This window comes from Electrophorus electricus, chromosome 10 (genome assembly GCF_041902795.1).
Source record: "Electrophorus electricus isolate QZ-2024a chromosome 10, ASM4190279v1, whole genome shotgun sequence".
NCBI lineage: Eukaryota > Metazoa > Chordata > Actinopteri > Gymnotiformes > Gymnotidae > Electrophorus > Electrophorus electricus.
Window position 1 is genome coordinate 29,168,136 of NC_137506.1, and position 17,152 is coordinate 29,185,287.

General features: G+C 41.4%; 1 protein-coding gene across 1 annotated transcript; it reads right to left on the reverse strand.

Annotated features, from left to right (window-relative positions):
* Positions 1-6,909: 6,909 nt before the first annotated feature.
* crip1 (cysteine-rich protein 1) lies at positions 6,910-11,671 on the reverse strand. Its single transcript, XM_027027318.3, has 5 exons — positions 11,492-11,671; positions 8,154-8,248; positions 7,903-7,960; positions 7,383-7,435; positions 6,910-7,211 (listed from the first exon to the last, which is right to left on the reverse strand). Exons 1-4 carry the CDS (start codon positions 11,529-11,531, stop codon positions 7,395-7,397), a joined length of 234 nt encoding a protein of 77 aa, XP_026883119.1. The 5' UTR covers positions 11,532-11,671; the 3' UTR covers positions 6,910-7,211; positions 7,383-7,394.
* Between the last annotated feature and the right edge of the window lie 5,481 nt (positions 11,672-17,152).

The following is a 17,152-nucleotide window of genomic DNA, read 5'->3' on the forward strand; positions in this document are numbered from 1 at the left end:
GCAGTATTGCATTTGAGCTCCCAGACCATGAAGGTCTTTTCTGTGGTAAGTACTAGCCTAGTCCACTGTTGCAAGACTGACCTTGAGCAAATTTAAGCTGTTTCTAAGTTCACTTGGTTCTTCTTTTACAAGGACATTCACGACCTTTTAAACAAACGTGACCGCTGCGTTACGGCTTCTGAATGCAGAAGCCCCACTACACGTTTCAATAACCAAGTCTTAATCTGACATGTTTGTTTTGGCCCTTTGTGGGTTCAAGGCTGTTATACAATTAATACAACTGATGCTTATTATAAAGTATATAGAAAATTTCAGCATATTCCAGCTCCTAGGGTTCTGCGCTTTTACGACACCGTGCCACAATAAGCCACAAGCGTTCTGGGAAGGAAACGCGAGTGCCCTGGGCCCATAGGCGCGAAGATGCAAACTGCCCGTACGGCTTAAATCTGGACAAAGAGATGAGAAAGGAAACGAAAAGATCTTGTCTCTGATGCTATTTAAAAGTAGTCGGAGGTGAGAGGAGTCCCCGAGACTTTGTTCAGTGCGCCACACTGCGTGCTCAAATGTTAATCTGTGTCAGTCAGGTGGATTTCGCGTTATTTTATGTAGACATTTAAAGGCCCTGCGCAGTATTTTTCCTCCTTACTCAAAAGGTTGTATTAGCAGGACGTATATTCATACTTCTGCGACAGTTCACCATTTATTGGGCACTGCAGAGTGCATAAAATAACCTTTTAATTTGTAATATCATTGTATACTGCCCCAGCCCCTAACTACCATTTAGGAATTGCTTTTTTTGGCGTTATCTTTGACGTCATTGATAGCGCTACTTGACTATAAACTACCTTATTTTGCATATTCATGAACTATAAAATCAACGGACCAAAATTCACTCACTCCGCATCGCTTTACTCCGGCAACAGAGATGGAACCTGCATACAAATGCTCAGTTTTTGAAGGCAAGCTGAAGAAAGGGTACTCTACATTTTATTCCAGAAAATGAGAACAAATAAAAAAAAGTGACACCAAATACAAGAGTTTGTAGCAGGAATTTACTGTGAATTAATTCTAAAATTGGGCTCAATGCACCTCCGGATTTGCCAGCTAAAGTTTAGTAATCCTGAAAACTCACCGTGAAAACAAAAGGCGCTGCAAATTAAAAAAACACATGCAACTTCAGAAACACTGCAAATTCAGCCACAACTGAGGTGTTTCGAGAGGCCATGCAGAGGGGGTGGACTCCTATTAGACCAGCAGTAACTGAGTAGATGATGATGAAAGAATCATATTTTCAGTTACCACTGTTATATCGTTATATTGGTTATTCTTGCTCCATAGTCTTGCATATTTACTGCGGCTAGGTTGTACAGAACACAGCCTTAAAGAACACTGATAAAAATCCAGATTCTCTCTTAATGCTACGTTTTTGTTAAAGTTTGATTGGTCGATGGTCGGTTACATCGACCAGCTGGTCAAATGTCTTATTATTACTTTCATCTGAAGTGTAACGTTTTTACATAAAAAATACAACACTCTAAATGTAGGTATATAGACAGAAACTGAGTTGTATTAGACAGTATCTCATTAGGTTGAACTGGGTTGTAAAATAGTAACACTGAATGTGGGTAGCTAGTTTTTTGTGTTGTCGGTTCATGTGTTGTCATTTTGATGTAGTTGCTGCACTTTTTTGCTTCTACAGTGCTATGGCCACCGTACTGGAGGCAGGCACTTACTGGAGGCAACGTGGATGGTAAGTCTTTAATTTTAATTAACAGTCACGGTTTTAATTTGCCACTTTATTCATGAATATAGTAAGCAGTTATAATATAACAAAATGTGCAGGCTAACATTTGCTAATTTTATGTAATTTAGCTCAGCTACAAATTAATTTTTATAACTTTATATGATACCATACACTGACATTTTATAAACTGCCAATAGTCATTGACTTTCCCAGCTTTAGTTCTAGTCGAAACCTGTTAGCTAGTCCTGCTTAACCAGCCAAATATAAGATAGCCATCTAACATTATCTAATACCTTTAATGTAAACCAATATGCATAAGAAATGCACAGATGGTACTGCTCTGAATATGTTCTTATAACATGAACTGTGGCATCCTCTAATTTAACCAGAGAATTTGATTAGTCACTGTTTAAACATGGCACGGATTCCGCTGTTTACCGATACCCTTATCGGCCTTTCACCTCTTCGGGTTCAGACAGGTAAAGATGCATTGAGTCAATCCGATTTCCAATTTCCGCTATACTGACTGACTAGGCGGTTAGTCAATCTGCTCTTGTCCACGCCCACACAGCAGAATAGCAAAAAGCAAGAGAGAAAAAATAAACTCCTTTTAATGTCATTTTAGAGGACAAAAAAATGGATGGTAACTGGAATATATAACAAATATTTATTTTCACATATTAAAAAAAAAACCAACCCGAAATATGCAGCCCTTTAAAATAAGATTCTTCCCAATCCATAGATTGATAACTGGTAGATAACTGGTTAATTCAGTCCTCCAATTAAGACTAGAATGGTTTTGTTTCCTTTTTCTGTCCTAACAGTGTTGCTTAGCCCAATTCATGGCAATGTTGCTGATTCATGATGGTATTTATGGTAATGATGTTGTTTGGTACCACCATTTATAATCTAGAATCCAACTGTAACTAGGTATTAAAGACCCCGCACAGTTTTTATGTATTGTTTAAAATGTCTAATTTAATAATTTTTAGAAGTTATTTTATGCACTCTGCAGTGCCCAATAAATGTTGAACTGAAGTAGAAGTATGAAGATGATGCTAATATAATTCTAATATTTCTGCTAATACAGTAATTTGAGTAAGGAGTCAAAATACTGTGCAAGGTCTTTAGGTATAGGCACAGATGATGTAGGGTACGACATGGCAGAGGAGCCTTCCACGTTCTGCCTCTTTAACCCTGTCGTGATCTTGGTGTTAAAAGACATTCACGTCATCTTGCGAGACAGAGATTGCAGCAAAAACGCATTTAATTTAGCAATGCTTAGCATTTTCATTCAGCATTAACAAATGTGCCTATTACATACTGATACCTGTTAGGAAATTGGAGAGTGGGTCTGTGAGCGAAAACCACGGCAAGAAAAACAAGCACTAGCTAATGAAATATGTAGGCCTGTTTCAGAAACAAAGCATTTCAATTATTTTCTGTGCAAACGACAAACAAACTTGAAGCCTGAAGAGGTCAGGCAGCTGTCATTTTAATGACCATTTGTTAGGCTGTAGTCCTGTTCACATTTCATGCCAGTTCTTTCTTTGTCTGGTTTTATATTGCTTCAGAAACACTGTAGGCATATGCTACTTATTAATCTTACTGGCCTACTGATTCTGTCATTTGTTTTTATATTGTGTGGGCTATATTATATTGTGTGGGCTATTTTTTTCAGTTTATGGCCAAAAAGGGCTTAATCACTTAAGCTCCCCAGCCTTTTGCAGAGACATATGATAATGTATTCAAACAACAGTCATGTAAACACCATATCAATGGTTCTAATACACCTCCAAGGCAAGAATAAAAAAAACACTCGTAAATACCACAATGTATAGTCACTTGTATTTATGTCTGTATACCTCCGCAAGGAATTACCTGTTCATGAACTAGGCATTTCACCAAGAACCTACAGGATTTACAGTTTCCTACTGGATTTACAGTTCGTCCTGTAATTATAGTAATCATGGGCAAGGCAATCGGATGTCTCCCATTTGCCTTGCTAATTTTATCACCTTCTCAATAGGAGATGGAAGAACAGGAGTTGGGGTCTCCACAGCCCCTCCGTCTGCCCGGATGTGTGGATTTTATTATGACTGCACAGCGTGGGGATTCTTTGGGATCTGATCCGTTTCCAAACCAGAATAACATCCGAGGTGGAAACGGGGCGATCTGCTTCATGCAGGTGAAGGTGCACAGGCGGGCCTTTCTCGCTCCTTGCTCGGCCCCCATTAGCAAACACTAAACACCAGTGAGCTCATTATAGCACATCTGCACAGTGGTACTGCACTGAAGACGGAGGCACCTAGCGAGCTTAATCGCTTCCAGTTTCCACTCCGTCATTCCTGTCGAAGGGAGGAGCGCAAGAACGTGGGAGAAGGATGAGAGACCGGGGGAATAAGCCCCATGTTCGGTCGATAAGAGAAACGAAGGCCAGCTTCAGCATCGACTCCCCCGCTTATCTGCGTTGAATAGTGCGTGGTTTCTGCTGCCCTGTTGAATTAACACGTCCATATGATTCCTTTGGAAAACGGATATTTTATTGTGCATCTGCTTCTTTGGTGGCTAGTTCTCACGACAAATGCGTCGAGCTATGAACATTACTAGATTTCACAGATAATACTTTATAATACTCTGGGATTGTAGGTGTCGAGTGTTTGCACTTTAAATTGCTTGCGTTCATGTTGGAAGCAAAACATGTTGAGTCTTTGATATGTAGGCTATTTTTCTTAGACTTTTGTCAGTCCAATTGAATAGGCTACTATTTTTCTCAGAGTGACTTCAGTTAAATACTGTGTTCAGTAAAAACAGACGCTCACAACGACTACCAAAAACCTACCCGACAACAAATGTAAATAGAAGATGAGTGGCAATTGCAAATCACGCGTCTTGTCCCCACTGTCCGTATATTCTGTACCAATCCCAGCAATTGTACCAAAATGCTTTTCATCACTTTTATTGGCTTCCATAACATGAAGGTCGTCTCCAGACTCTTGCAGAGTATTTGAAAGGTGATGCTTAAAACCCTATAAAGGGTCGAAAATGTTTCAAGGTTGGCAAAAATTGAGCAAAAAGTACCTCTAGAATGTCACTTTTTTCCACACTAGTATGCGGCATTAACCCCCCAATGAGGATTAATGAGGTAAAGAATGTTATATGCAGTAACCAGTGGTGTAGGCTTCATTTCCACATGGGGGGGCGGACACTGCTCACACCACCCAAGATAACACATTAAATGGGTAGTGTGAGCAGGAATTATTGGGGGACACTTTCTCTCCCGTGCCCCCCAAAACTGCGCCCATGTAGTAACAACCAAACCTACTGCAAGTTAAGTGTCGACTAAGAAAGTGGTTGTTCATATAAAGCAGTGGTAGGCTATTCAAATCTGGACCTGAAATCGGGTTCTGGATTTTGTAATCCCAAGTATCTTAAAATTATTACTGTACCTAGTTGACCACTTTGTCATCACATCTGGCTCTTAGGCAAAGGGCACGTGGAACATCTGTAGTACATGAACCTTGAGAACAGTGATTTTATAGTGATATAAATTAACAATTAATGTGACTGAGAGCTATGCAGTGGTTGCATCTGCATCTTTTTAAATTCGGTTGCATCTTTAAGCACGGAGGCTTGAACTGAATGCCAGCCTCACCTTTTTGGAGACAGTAACTGCGTATATTCAGTAGGTGGCTATAGGTTTTCGTTTGCACCATGTCTGCACAGTGCAAGAATGGAACACAGTAGATTCATCCTCACACACTCTCTGTCAAAATTCAAAGCTGGATGAATGACACAGAGCACGTTATTTGATGATGTGAAATAAAACCTGCGGTTTTAAAAATGACCTTGGAATATAGGATCGACGTTCATGTCAACTTGGCCGAACAGAACATAGCACACATGCATACTATGAATAACACACGTCAGATTTGAATCAGGTAGACGAGATGTAAAATGAGCGTTTAGAAAGTACAGTAACAATGCGTTGGCTAAGCGCAGTTATTTAAGCTTTGTTTTATAGTTTCACATTTTTAATGTCTTGTGAAATATCCTGTCTAAAAAAAGTGACTGGGAATGCACCCTGCTGGCGTGGCTCTGCTGACTGCAAGAGTTTAACAGCTCTAAGCAGCTTTTAAAAAAATGATTACACCACAGAGTTGACCTGAGCCAATTCAAGTGGGTCATGCTTTCAGGGTCAGCTGGGTGAGAGCAATAAGTATTACTGATTGGCCTGCTGGTCACTGCTGGAGAATTTCTGTATTGAATAAAATGTGATATTTCATCAGAAGCAAGAGATGTGGTAAGTGTGTCCTTCCTGTGTGAGCAGACGAGACCTGGAGGGCAGAGCGGAGCCGAACAGCTGCAGAGGTCGTTATTTGCTTAGTCATTTGCATAGTTGTCATTTTGTCACCCACATTATGGAAAGCACCACTATCAGTAAGGTGCTGGGGCTGACATTTAAGGGAAAAAGTTTTCTACTGTTTGTGTGTGGACAGTGCGGTGAAACAAGGTCTTTGTTCAGAGGGCAAAGGCGTGCGAGAGAGACGAGGAGTGTTGGCTTGCTCTCTGTTGGGTTTTGTTTCTGTCTGTTACCATGGTGACGGTGGGAGGGAGCTGCTGCCAGTGTGCCCGTGAGGGGGCGAACAGTTAATGGCAGGTGGGAGTGACCGGCTGGATGACCCCAGAGGCCAACCAGGGATGGTGTAACTGCTGTGACTCCCCAGAATTACGCAGACTTCCCTATGGACTCGGTCAAGTTAAAACAAGCGTGGGACTGTTCTAGAAGTGAGGATTCCATTTGAAGCCCATGTGAATGAATGTTGCCATATAAGGCTAAGCTTTAATACTATTGAGTTATTTAACATATTTTGAGAAAATGAATGATTCAGTTCAGAGGAAATTATCGATTTAACTAATGATAAAAATGTGACATTTATTGAGAATGAACATTCTGGGGTTTGTGAGAGCATGTGATTTTCTGAGGGTTGGATGAATGCAATTTGTAGGCATCAATTTATGTTTCAAGTCTTTCAATGGTTTAAATGGTAATATTGTAACTGCCTTCTTCTGAGGAGTAGTTATAGAATAAAACTGTTGAAAAGGTGTGTGTGTGCTCATGTAACAGAGTAAGTACATTTGTGAAATACTGTGAGAAAACACTGTTTCAAATGAAAAACTGAATGTTTAATTATGAAAAAACAAACAATTTGAATAGTCTTTCCAATAGTTTGCGGTATAGGAAACTACAGTTAATTGTTTAAAATAAAAAAAAAACCTGGACACAGATTGGGGCCCTGGACATAGTTTAGGCATAGTCTGGTGTAAACTGGCCTTCAGTGGTGATAAACTGGTATGTCCAAACTGAAAGTGCTTGCATTGGTCACTTGCTTTAGCAATACATGAAAAGGCAGCTGAATTGTATCTGGCAGTCCCCTGCAAACCCTTGGGTCCACCGGTAGGTAGTCTATAATGGAAAAGAAAGCAGAGTCAACTTAAACACAATGACGTGGTGGTGAACAGAACTGCACTATGGGCTGTTTCTGTTTTTTCTAGGCCTGAACTGTATTCTCAATGGGAAAAACCTTTTAGGACAGGACGTGAGAGTGAGTGAGGAAACTATGGAACACAGCTTTACCTGTGTCAGAATCTAATTGAATGTGTGGCTCTCGGTGCCTCCACGTCCAAATCCTGAGGGAGAGAGAGGGAAGGGGATTAGTGACAAATTCAGTAGTGTTCCTTGTAAAAACAGTGGCAAGTGACCACAACAGTGGAAACAGTAGTGCTTTGTGTTTCCCTGACCGGTTTACAAGTGTTCTGTCTAAACGAAGGCCAGTTTGGGAGCCACACTGACTTTGCCTTTACCACCTCAGTTAATGGACATGAAAATCCCCTTACAGGGCTTGTTAACATTTGGAGTAGTTATGATAGAAGCAACAAGCTGTGCATAAGAAGTAAGAGGTATGGCAGAAGTATGGCCCTTAGTTAAAGGCTTGGAAAACCAAGACTGTTTGTCTGGGTTCAATCAAGAGCATGTGAGAAAGATGTGGTGCTTTGAGAGGAGACTTTTCCTAAATAGATAACCTTAGTTATTAAATAACCATGTCTGAATGGCACAGAGATGTACTCCAATAATATAACGAAGAATGTTTACTCACCTTTGGGTCCAAAGAGTGCAGAGTAGCACGGTTTGTTACAGTACGGCTTTCCTTCATGCTAACAAAGGAAACACATTATTCTGTTTACAGCATATTAAAGGATATGGAGCATGGCCAACATACACACGCTTCCCTGTGCAAATCAATCTGCTACTGGAACTCCAGACATTGTTTTGACTGCATCCTCTGTGCCAAAAGTCAATGTGAGTCCACTGCGTTGAGTTGCAACTTTTCTGTAATTGAAAGTTTACCTCTGCGTGGGAGCCAGCAGACAGGGTCTTGTTGCATTTCTCACACCTCAGGCAGGGTCTGTGCCAGTCTTTCCCCAGAGATGTCACCTTCTCCGCTGGAAGACAAGATGTAATAATAATCTACAGAGCCATTAAAACACTAGAAGCATTAGATCGAGGAAAGAGATTCAAAGAACATACTCTTCACTGCGGTACTCTAAATGCATATTTCCTTCTGTAGTGGTGGTGGCATTATGTTTTATTGGCTGAGAAAACTATCGAGAACTGAGTTGTCCTGAGATGAAATTGCAACTGTGTCCAATAGTTGTGAGCCAAGTTTAGTCAAATCAGATCATCGCAATGTTTTCCACTCCTTCAGATAAGTCATGGTAGAGAGAACATTGCCTGGGCGTAGCTGCAGAAAAGGCGTTCCCTGAGGAATTCCCAACCCCACTCCCACCACTCATAAATGCCAGTAAAAGAAAGGCTTTATCTGCATGTCACGCATGGGAGATATCATGAGATTCTCATAAACAATCACCATGACGGTCATCATAAAACAAGGCGAGGACGGGAAGGACTGCACCATAAGACGCCTTTTTTTCATTAGGATAGACACTCCTGCATGTTTTAGATAGTCCAGTTGAGTTTCTCTGGAGTAAGCATCTGCAGCTCATGGATGCTAAATGCGGTCTGGACCCAGGACCACTCGGGAGAAGATGCTGGAAAGAGTCATGTCTTCCATTAAAAGAGGAGAGATGTCAAAGCTTTGCCTTTAGAGATCGTGTATGCTCGTGTGAGGCTCTCCGGTTAACGCACAGGGTGGCCTTCTGTGGAATGAACGCGACAGAAGTTTACATCCAGCAGCAGGCCTGACGTGCAAAAGCATCCCAGCAGACATTAAAGGCTCTATGTGTTAAGGTGGTGCTCAGTTAATGTGGCTTGAAGTATAATATCTCGTGCTGTAACCGCGAAAGACGCAGCTGTGCTCGGTCCCCATAAGAAGGTTGGGAATTTAGGAGTGTGTGAAATGTTGTCGGAATTCCAGCATGAAGTGTAAAGCCGATAGAATATGTAGGGTCAGGAAAGAATGGTGTATTAAGTTGTTCTGGCTATTTGCCCTCAGGATATGGAGATGTAAAAAGGATTGGTAAACTGAGTCACAGCCTAGACGTGCAGTTGCTGCGGTTTACATCTAACAGTGGGTCAATACCCAGGGAATGGCTGGTTCCTCTGTTATTCCTACTGTAGGCTAAGTTGTCACAAGACTGAGTGCAAAAGTCAACAGCTTGTAGTGCAGCCATGTCACACTGAGCTTTTGTGTGCGAGTGGGCTTGCATGGTTTTGTGTGTGTGTGTGGGGGGGGACAAAGGATGGAGCCTTGAGTGTTTATTGTTATGTCTTCACCAGTTTAATGGTTGTGATGGCCTGTAGGGATGAGCTGCTCTGTACATCAGAGGTCTGGATACACTCACTCACGCACACCTCAAAGCCCGAGAGCTCGTCCAAAGCACACACAGACCCTGCCATGGAAAATCTCTGCATGGAAAGCGGAAAATGACAACAAAGAATGGAAAATGTTCCTGCATTAAATTTTTTCATCTGGACCTTTCCTTGCCTTAAACTTGACTGGCTTAATGGTTGATGTCTCTCTGAAATGGTCCTTCTTCATCTCAGTCTCACTTCTCATTTCCCGTGTTCAGAGGAAGCACGTCACAGGAAAGGGAGTGAATGGTGCACAGAACAGCAGGCACCAGTGCTCTGGTTTTGTCCAGCAGTATTCCTCTGCATTTTCATAACTGAAACTGTTCATCATGAAATGTACCATTACCGCTGTCCTATCGTGATTACTGCTAGACACTATGCGGATTGTTCTCCTCTCTCATCAGCCACCCCTTGCTGTAGCTGCAGCTGTGGGAGGGAGGAGAGAGGCCAGCTGGATTCCTCTCAGGGCAAATGTAGTTGTTTTTGTCCTTCTGGATGAAGACAATGCTCAGCCTCTATCGGGGAGGCAGTGGTAGCATGATTGCTTCCATCCGAACAATAGTAGCCCTATTGAGTGAGTGGGGGCTGTTAAAAGCGCAATTAGCAACTGAGTAGAAGGTTTTTTTTTTGGGCTATGGTGCACTGTAAGTATCTTCACATGAATACAAGAATAGATATAGAGGTAGACTAGAAAGGTGCACTGGAGCTGCTGTGGCTTTAAGCCATGATGGGTATATAATAACATTAGGAGTCTGGGCGTTTCTGCTGCCTCACAGATGATGGGAAGACGAAGCATATCCGTTCATTGAAACCTGCAGAAATGACGGATATGAGCCAAAGAGTTTTGAAGTAAAGTTAACATGACCAATAGGACAGAAAAAGTCTGCTTTTAGTTTAAAAAAAAAAAAAAAAGTACCAAGGCAACCCGCTGCATTTACACTGCACGACGCAGGGGAGAAAATCTGCACAGAGGCAGGATCTGCACACTGAGTGGAGGGTCAGTCCATCCAGCTGACAGAGCCATGCCCGGAAGGCCAGACATGCGGTAGACAGAGAGGCGCAGCTTTGTAGGCTGGCTTTCGTGTAAACTCGTACCTCGGGGAAAACCATGGTAGAGAAACATTGCAGTCTCCATCTTAACTGATTATCCCCAGAGCCCATCGGTATGAGTGCTGCGTCTATGTGCTCTGCTGGGATTCAAATAAGACAGTCTGCACGCATAGATTGTCATTTTTAGCTTTATTTTACTTTTAGATGAGTATATGGAGTTGTGGGAATTGTCAGATTTGAGTTACTTTTATGTTTTGAGCGTAGAAAGAAAATAAGATAAAGAGCACTTTTTTTTTGCAGTTTGCTGAGCGAAAGTGACTGATCAGGCGGACGTACCTCACCAAACCGTAGTAGATTCACCCCGACAGAGCACGTGGCGCGCAAAGTAGTAAACAAAAATAACATTTATCCCCAGTGCAAAACAAATTCTTAGACTGTCGGTCATTGTTTTTATATCACTGTTATATTCATGCATGCGCCCATTTATAGTGATATCTGCTAAGGTAATGCTGAACCCTCACCGGGGCTCTGCAGCCAACTGCGAACATGCAACAGTGACATTGTCAAATTGAAATTTTTCTGAGTTACCAAATTAAAGTTGGTTGGATATTTTTAAGTAAGCGGGGAATAAATTTATATCGGAAGCTTACCCTATCCTAGCAGATTTATGTTTCACTAAAAGCAGGAAATGATTTCAACTTTAACATTTAAATGTTTCTGCATACTTCACTTATATATATATATATATATATATCTCCATTCCAGTTAAGATGGCGATTGTAGCATTAAAAGCAATTTTGATTGAAAGCATGGCGGTCTCTTACCAAAATATACTTCCTTCATGCACTTTGGGCATTTGGGCATGTTGACAGAGTTGTAGTAAAGTTCCCCGCAAGTAACTGGAAATTTCCTTGGTGTATAGAAAGTACCGATGCAGAGCAACTGAGAAAAGCAACGATCCACCTGTCAGTAACCACGCCTCGGTTTGAGCGGATGAGCGCCATCCGCTTATTTATATCTTGGAGGAAATAGTTTGCGCACGGCGAAAGAGGGGGAGGTACAGTCTTGGCGCCCGCCTCTCTCTCTCTCTCTCTCTCTCGCTCTCTCTCGCTCTCTGTGTGCGTATTTGACAAGGGTGCAGCGGTGAAAGTTTTAGGAAGTATTCGAGAGAACTCAACATATTCTTTACAAATATCTTGCTTTTCTAAGTTCTGCATTCTAGTTACAGTTTTTATATTAATAAAACGTGGAAGATATTCACTTAACTCGAAGACCTTTCCTTTGTTCTGAATGCGTACTGTGGAAAATCATCGTAGTACATGAATAAGGGATCAATTAGTCCAAGCATTTAGCTGAAAGCATTGGAATGTTTGAGTGTTCAGAATGGTTCTTTGTGCTGCACATACAAACACTCACAAGAGAATTTTATAGCCTTTGTACTTCCTTTGTTTGAAATGTATTGGCATTGCCTCTGTTGGCATTTACACCCCACTGACTTGTAAACACAGTAAAGTCACCAGTTAACTGACCTAGGGAATCTGTATGATCCCACCATTTTAAAAACTCAGATATTTCAGTCTTTACACGTTGAATATGCTGTTCTCTATATAAAATAGATGGCATTTCTCTATTGAACTTGAAAGTTCACCACAGTTACTCAGAAGTTCTGTCACCTGAACCTTCAGATTGTGCTGCTGTGGCCCACAGAATAAAGGTTAAAAGAAATCTCAGAAGTCCTTTTAAAAGTCCTTTGAAAGTCATTTAAATGGTGACAGGATGGGGAGAAAAATGTAATCTTATACAACCTAAAAGCACAGATGACAAAAATGCTTGTAAAAGCTCACTCAATGGAATGAGTAATCTTGTACAAAGGTGAGCCATTTTGATTCCTGAACCACTTTTTTCGAAAAGAGGTGCAGGAGAAAACTGATTGATTAGGCCTTTAACTCACTAAACAGGAAGTCAAAGCTTGAGTCTGCAGGGATTTGCTTTTATCTGTAGACTGAATGGTTTTGTTTTTTTTGTTTTTTGTTTTTTTTGTTTTTTTTACAGCATTTGTGCCCACTCTAATGAATGAAATTATTGTAGTGAAAATCATTGTTATAAATGCATCATAAGGATTAATAATGGGTATAATAGTGTTCATGTAAACTACCTTATTTTAGGTGAGACAAAGGGACATTCAATGGCACATTTTGGAGAGAGAAATGGGCAGTAATGAAGCCCTACGTGTGTATCGTAATCAAATATGGATCCCCGTCTGGAAATTCATTTGGAAATGAATTTGCTGTGGGTGTGTGTGTGTGTGTGTGTGTTTCATGCATACAGTCACTTTGCTTTACATAAACATTCTTGTGAGCCTCCACTGGTCTCTCCATTGTTGACTCATTCCAGAAAAGATAGCAAAACCTCAGACCAACCCATGTGTTTATCAAGTGCACCGTAGCAACCACTTGTTTTTCATGCACTGTGAAGTATACGTGTACAGACACACAAACACACATATGCGCACACGGTTTACATGAAGAATAAACTCACGTTATGAGTGACAGCACACACTGACCTCATTGTTGTGACATGTAAATTGTCTGGGGAGTGTACTCCTTTGATGTTTATTTAAATTTTTTTTTTTGCTAATTGTATTATGAAGATTCCTTGTATATGATGCAGCTTAATGTAATTCATCTGATTTTGCTCTCCTGGTAATCACCCTCTAATTAGAACAGGATGTTATATAATATTTCAAAATGCATAGCAAATCTGAAATGAATTTATAAAGCATTTGTCAAAATCATGTTTCAGATAATATTTTAAACATCCACATTAATCACTGGGAGATCAAAGGCTGATCTTATATAGCCATGCACTTCAAAAACCATCTGTGGCTCCAACGCTGACATGTTTGTGCTTGCGTGCCATAGATCGGCTTCACCAGTGTTTCCTAAGGGCCCCTATCACCAGCCTGCTACTTCCACCCCACCCTGCCATCCCAGATATGCCCCACCTCCCACCCCCCCTTCCCCTCCTTGTGGGTGCACTGACCTGAAAGCACCCAGCCTCTGTTCTATCGCCACCTCAGGCCTCCTGTGACTCTGCGTTGTAGACACTGCCAGCTTTCGCCATGAAGGTCTTTCAGTTGAAAGTCATTTCCTCTCTCCCTCCCGCTGTTAGCAGCATGTCCAGGAAAGCACGCAGCCGCATGGGGGATTTTGACTCCCTCCGTGTCTCATCTTCCGCTGGTACCGTTGGCATCACCACGCGGCCCCGCCCTTAACCGCCCACTGATGCCAGCAGGGTTATCGGGTTTCAGCACCCACAGGCGTCTCTAATTCCTGTGGAGCTGCCAACCTCCTGTTGTGGTAGACATGGTGCAGGTGTGAAGGGTGGCAGGCAAGCCTCCCCCTCCTTTTTGACTGTATAACCAAAGCGAGGCAAAATCAGACAGCAGATTTACGGTGCAGGTTAGAGGGTTAGAGGCTCAATTTTGCCATTCTGCAACCTTAATATTGAGTTGTTAATTTTTAAAAGTGATCTTTGGAATGAACAAAGGTCCAAGTCTGAGTTTCAAATGTTTAGTGCAGTCCAACTCTGAGAGAAAGGATTCACGATCATGTATCTGTCTGCAGGGATTTGGCAAGTCAGCGTTTTTCTTACAGTATTTCACTTGGCTATGCAGCTCTTTTAAATAGCTGTTGATTTCCCATCATTTTTCTCTCTGAAAGTTTAGGACTGAGTATTTTTGTTTAAATCTTATAGAACATTTGTACGCCAGGGTATTTTACGAGTGGATGATGGATCAGAGTGTAGAGTGGACTGGAAAGTACAAAACAAACAAACACATGCGCCTTTGATTAGGCTGTCAGGGCCCCTGGAACATCCGACACTGGCTGGGCTTACGGCATTAGTCACCTAGCTGTAGGGGCCAGGCTACTGGGACCAAGAGTGGCTTTGGTGACCTGAACACAGTCAGATTAGCCTGGTCTTTTTAGTGGCCTGGAAAAGCAGATGGTATGGAGCGATAAGACGATGAGTGGGGAAAAAAAGAAGCACACACACACACACACACACACACACACACACACACACACACACACACACACACACACACAGATTCATTCAGTGCTTTGAGTTATCTTTTCACAAAGCAACCCGATCATATCATATGGCATCTTGCTTGTTTTATCTCACGTTCTTTAACGCTGACACCTTAGCCATCAGTCAGAGCTAATGAGCATTATTTAATACTGCACTATGTGTTATCAGCAGTGGGTTATTCATGGACATGGTGAGATTACTTGGCTCTAGTGCTTTCATATTCTCTGCTGTAGCTCTTATACTGAGTGGTAAGAGAGAAAGTGAGCAATAGGAACGTCCCTAAACGAGACCAAGAATGGGGCTTTTCCTGCCAGAGTTTAGCGATGTTCTTGATAACACAAGCTGAATGTCAGAAGCAGACATTTAGCCTGGCTGGTGACATGGTTTTGGATGGTGACCATATCATATTTTGCGTTAGCTGCTTGTACCAGGTAAAGCAGGTAGAGCATGGCACTACTAATACCAAGGTTATGGGTTCAGTTCCCAGAGATTGTCTGCCAAATGCTGTAAATGTTTTGAATTTCTGTGTCAGACCATTTGTTTAATAGCAACAATGCTAATGCTGCATGTTCGGTTTTAAGATAGTTCCCCACTTTTCTCACATTGCATTATAAGAATGAACTGTAAGTGGCATGTAAATAGTGTGTGTGTGTGTGTGTGTGTGTGTGTGTGAGCTTCCATTATCCCAGTTTTTCTCCACATTTGCCTGTTTGCATCTATGCTGTTGACTCAGCATCAGTGCTATCAACTATCAACTGTGTGAAGATCAACAGCAAAGCCAGGCTCTGTGAGGAACAGCTCCATTACTTGCTCACTGCAGAGGAGTGCAATCAACGAGGAGACTCCACAGCACTCCTCGCCCACTATAACTGTGGGAGGAAATCTAATGTAACTGGTTGCAACAATGCATCAGCCAATATAGCCACATGGGGTAAGGGAACACATGAAGGTTAATCATGCATAATTCAATGATTTCCACCAATCTGTTAAAATCTTGAATATTACTATTGTTTTAGTGTCCATTTGTTGAATCCATTTGTTGCTTACTGTCCTTACATTTAGCCTGAAGTCAGCCTGACGTGATAATCTCCTGTTTGTATTTTCCATTTACAAACAGGTCTCCCACATATTAGTAATTTTACTGTTATTGTAATCTTTCCAGTTCTGAAAGGTTCTGGCTGACATTGCCACTGGGCTAGTTGTGCCTGCTGTAGTTAGCTTGATCTACAAGTCATCACAAGAATGTCATGTATCGTTTAACAGCCTATTTTATGAAATAGTTATGATGTCACACCACTATATGCTTAAAATATTGTTTAATGTTGAACAAGTCCAAATTAACATGGACTAGTAATAATACCCAACTGTGGGTAGGAATCTGTACATGTTTCTTGCTAAAAGGCTTATATCTGTGTATGCAATCACAGGAGACCGGTTCAAAGCTTAATCTATATCCAGGGCATGCAACCAATCATAATTAAGGATGAATTTATCGTGTGGCACTGTGCTTTTTGGCACATTTTTTGAATATTTGGCATATGCCCACCCCCTAAAAAAACCCTTGTTTCCTTAGTAACCAATAGCTATTTGTTTGGGCTTGTGTCCTGTGCCATGGTAACTAGTCATGAATAGAAAGAACAAGAAGTCAAGATCTGTCATGTGTTTCGTCATCTGTTTCAAGGTTCAAAGTGTTCTTCCCAGAACTCAGCAGGCAAGGCAAATGTTGTAGTATACTGTATGCCTGTACAATGAGTAGTGCAAGGTTAAAACCATATAAATCTGTCATTCTCTCTAATTACATAGCAGTTTTGATATTTGAGCTAGTTTAGCCAATTAATGTATGATATAGCCTTCCTTATCACCAACTGTGTAACACACAAAAAAACTCAGAATAAATGGCAGATTTGTATAATCTAAGTACACAGCAAACTGATTTCATTTCAGAATTCAAATAAATTATTGCAAGAAATAAACAGAAGTTGCCAAGGTATATCACTAATGAGTTATAGTTTTATTTTAGTATTTGGCTCAGTGTTGTTCTTTCTGGTCTAAAAATGGATGTGGCATTAAACTATTCATAACTTTGGCTAGTTGTACATAATGTCCTATATTTCAGCCAGCACTGTAACTGTTGTTTTCACTGTAGTTTGAGGTACGTCTGTGCCCTGCATCTCCTGCGTCAGTTCTCGCATGCTAACAGAACGTGTTATCTAAGCGTGAAGAAACATCATGCAGATGGGATGTAGAGGCAACTGCCTCCACCCTGTTATCTGTCCAACAGCTGAGTCTCTGCTGGTCCTCGGTTAGCTCAGATGCTTAATTTGAAAGACACTGCCCATTTAGAACTGTTCGTGTGCAGACCTGAAAACCCAATGTTGTTCTTGAATTGG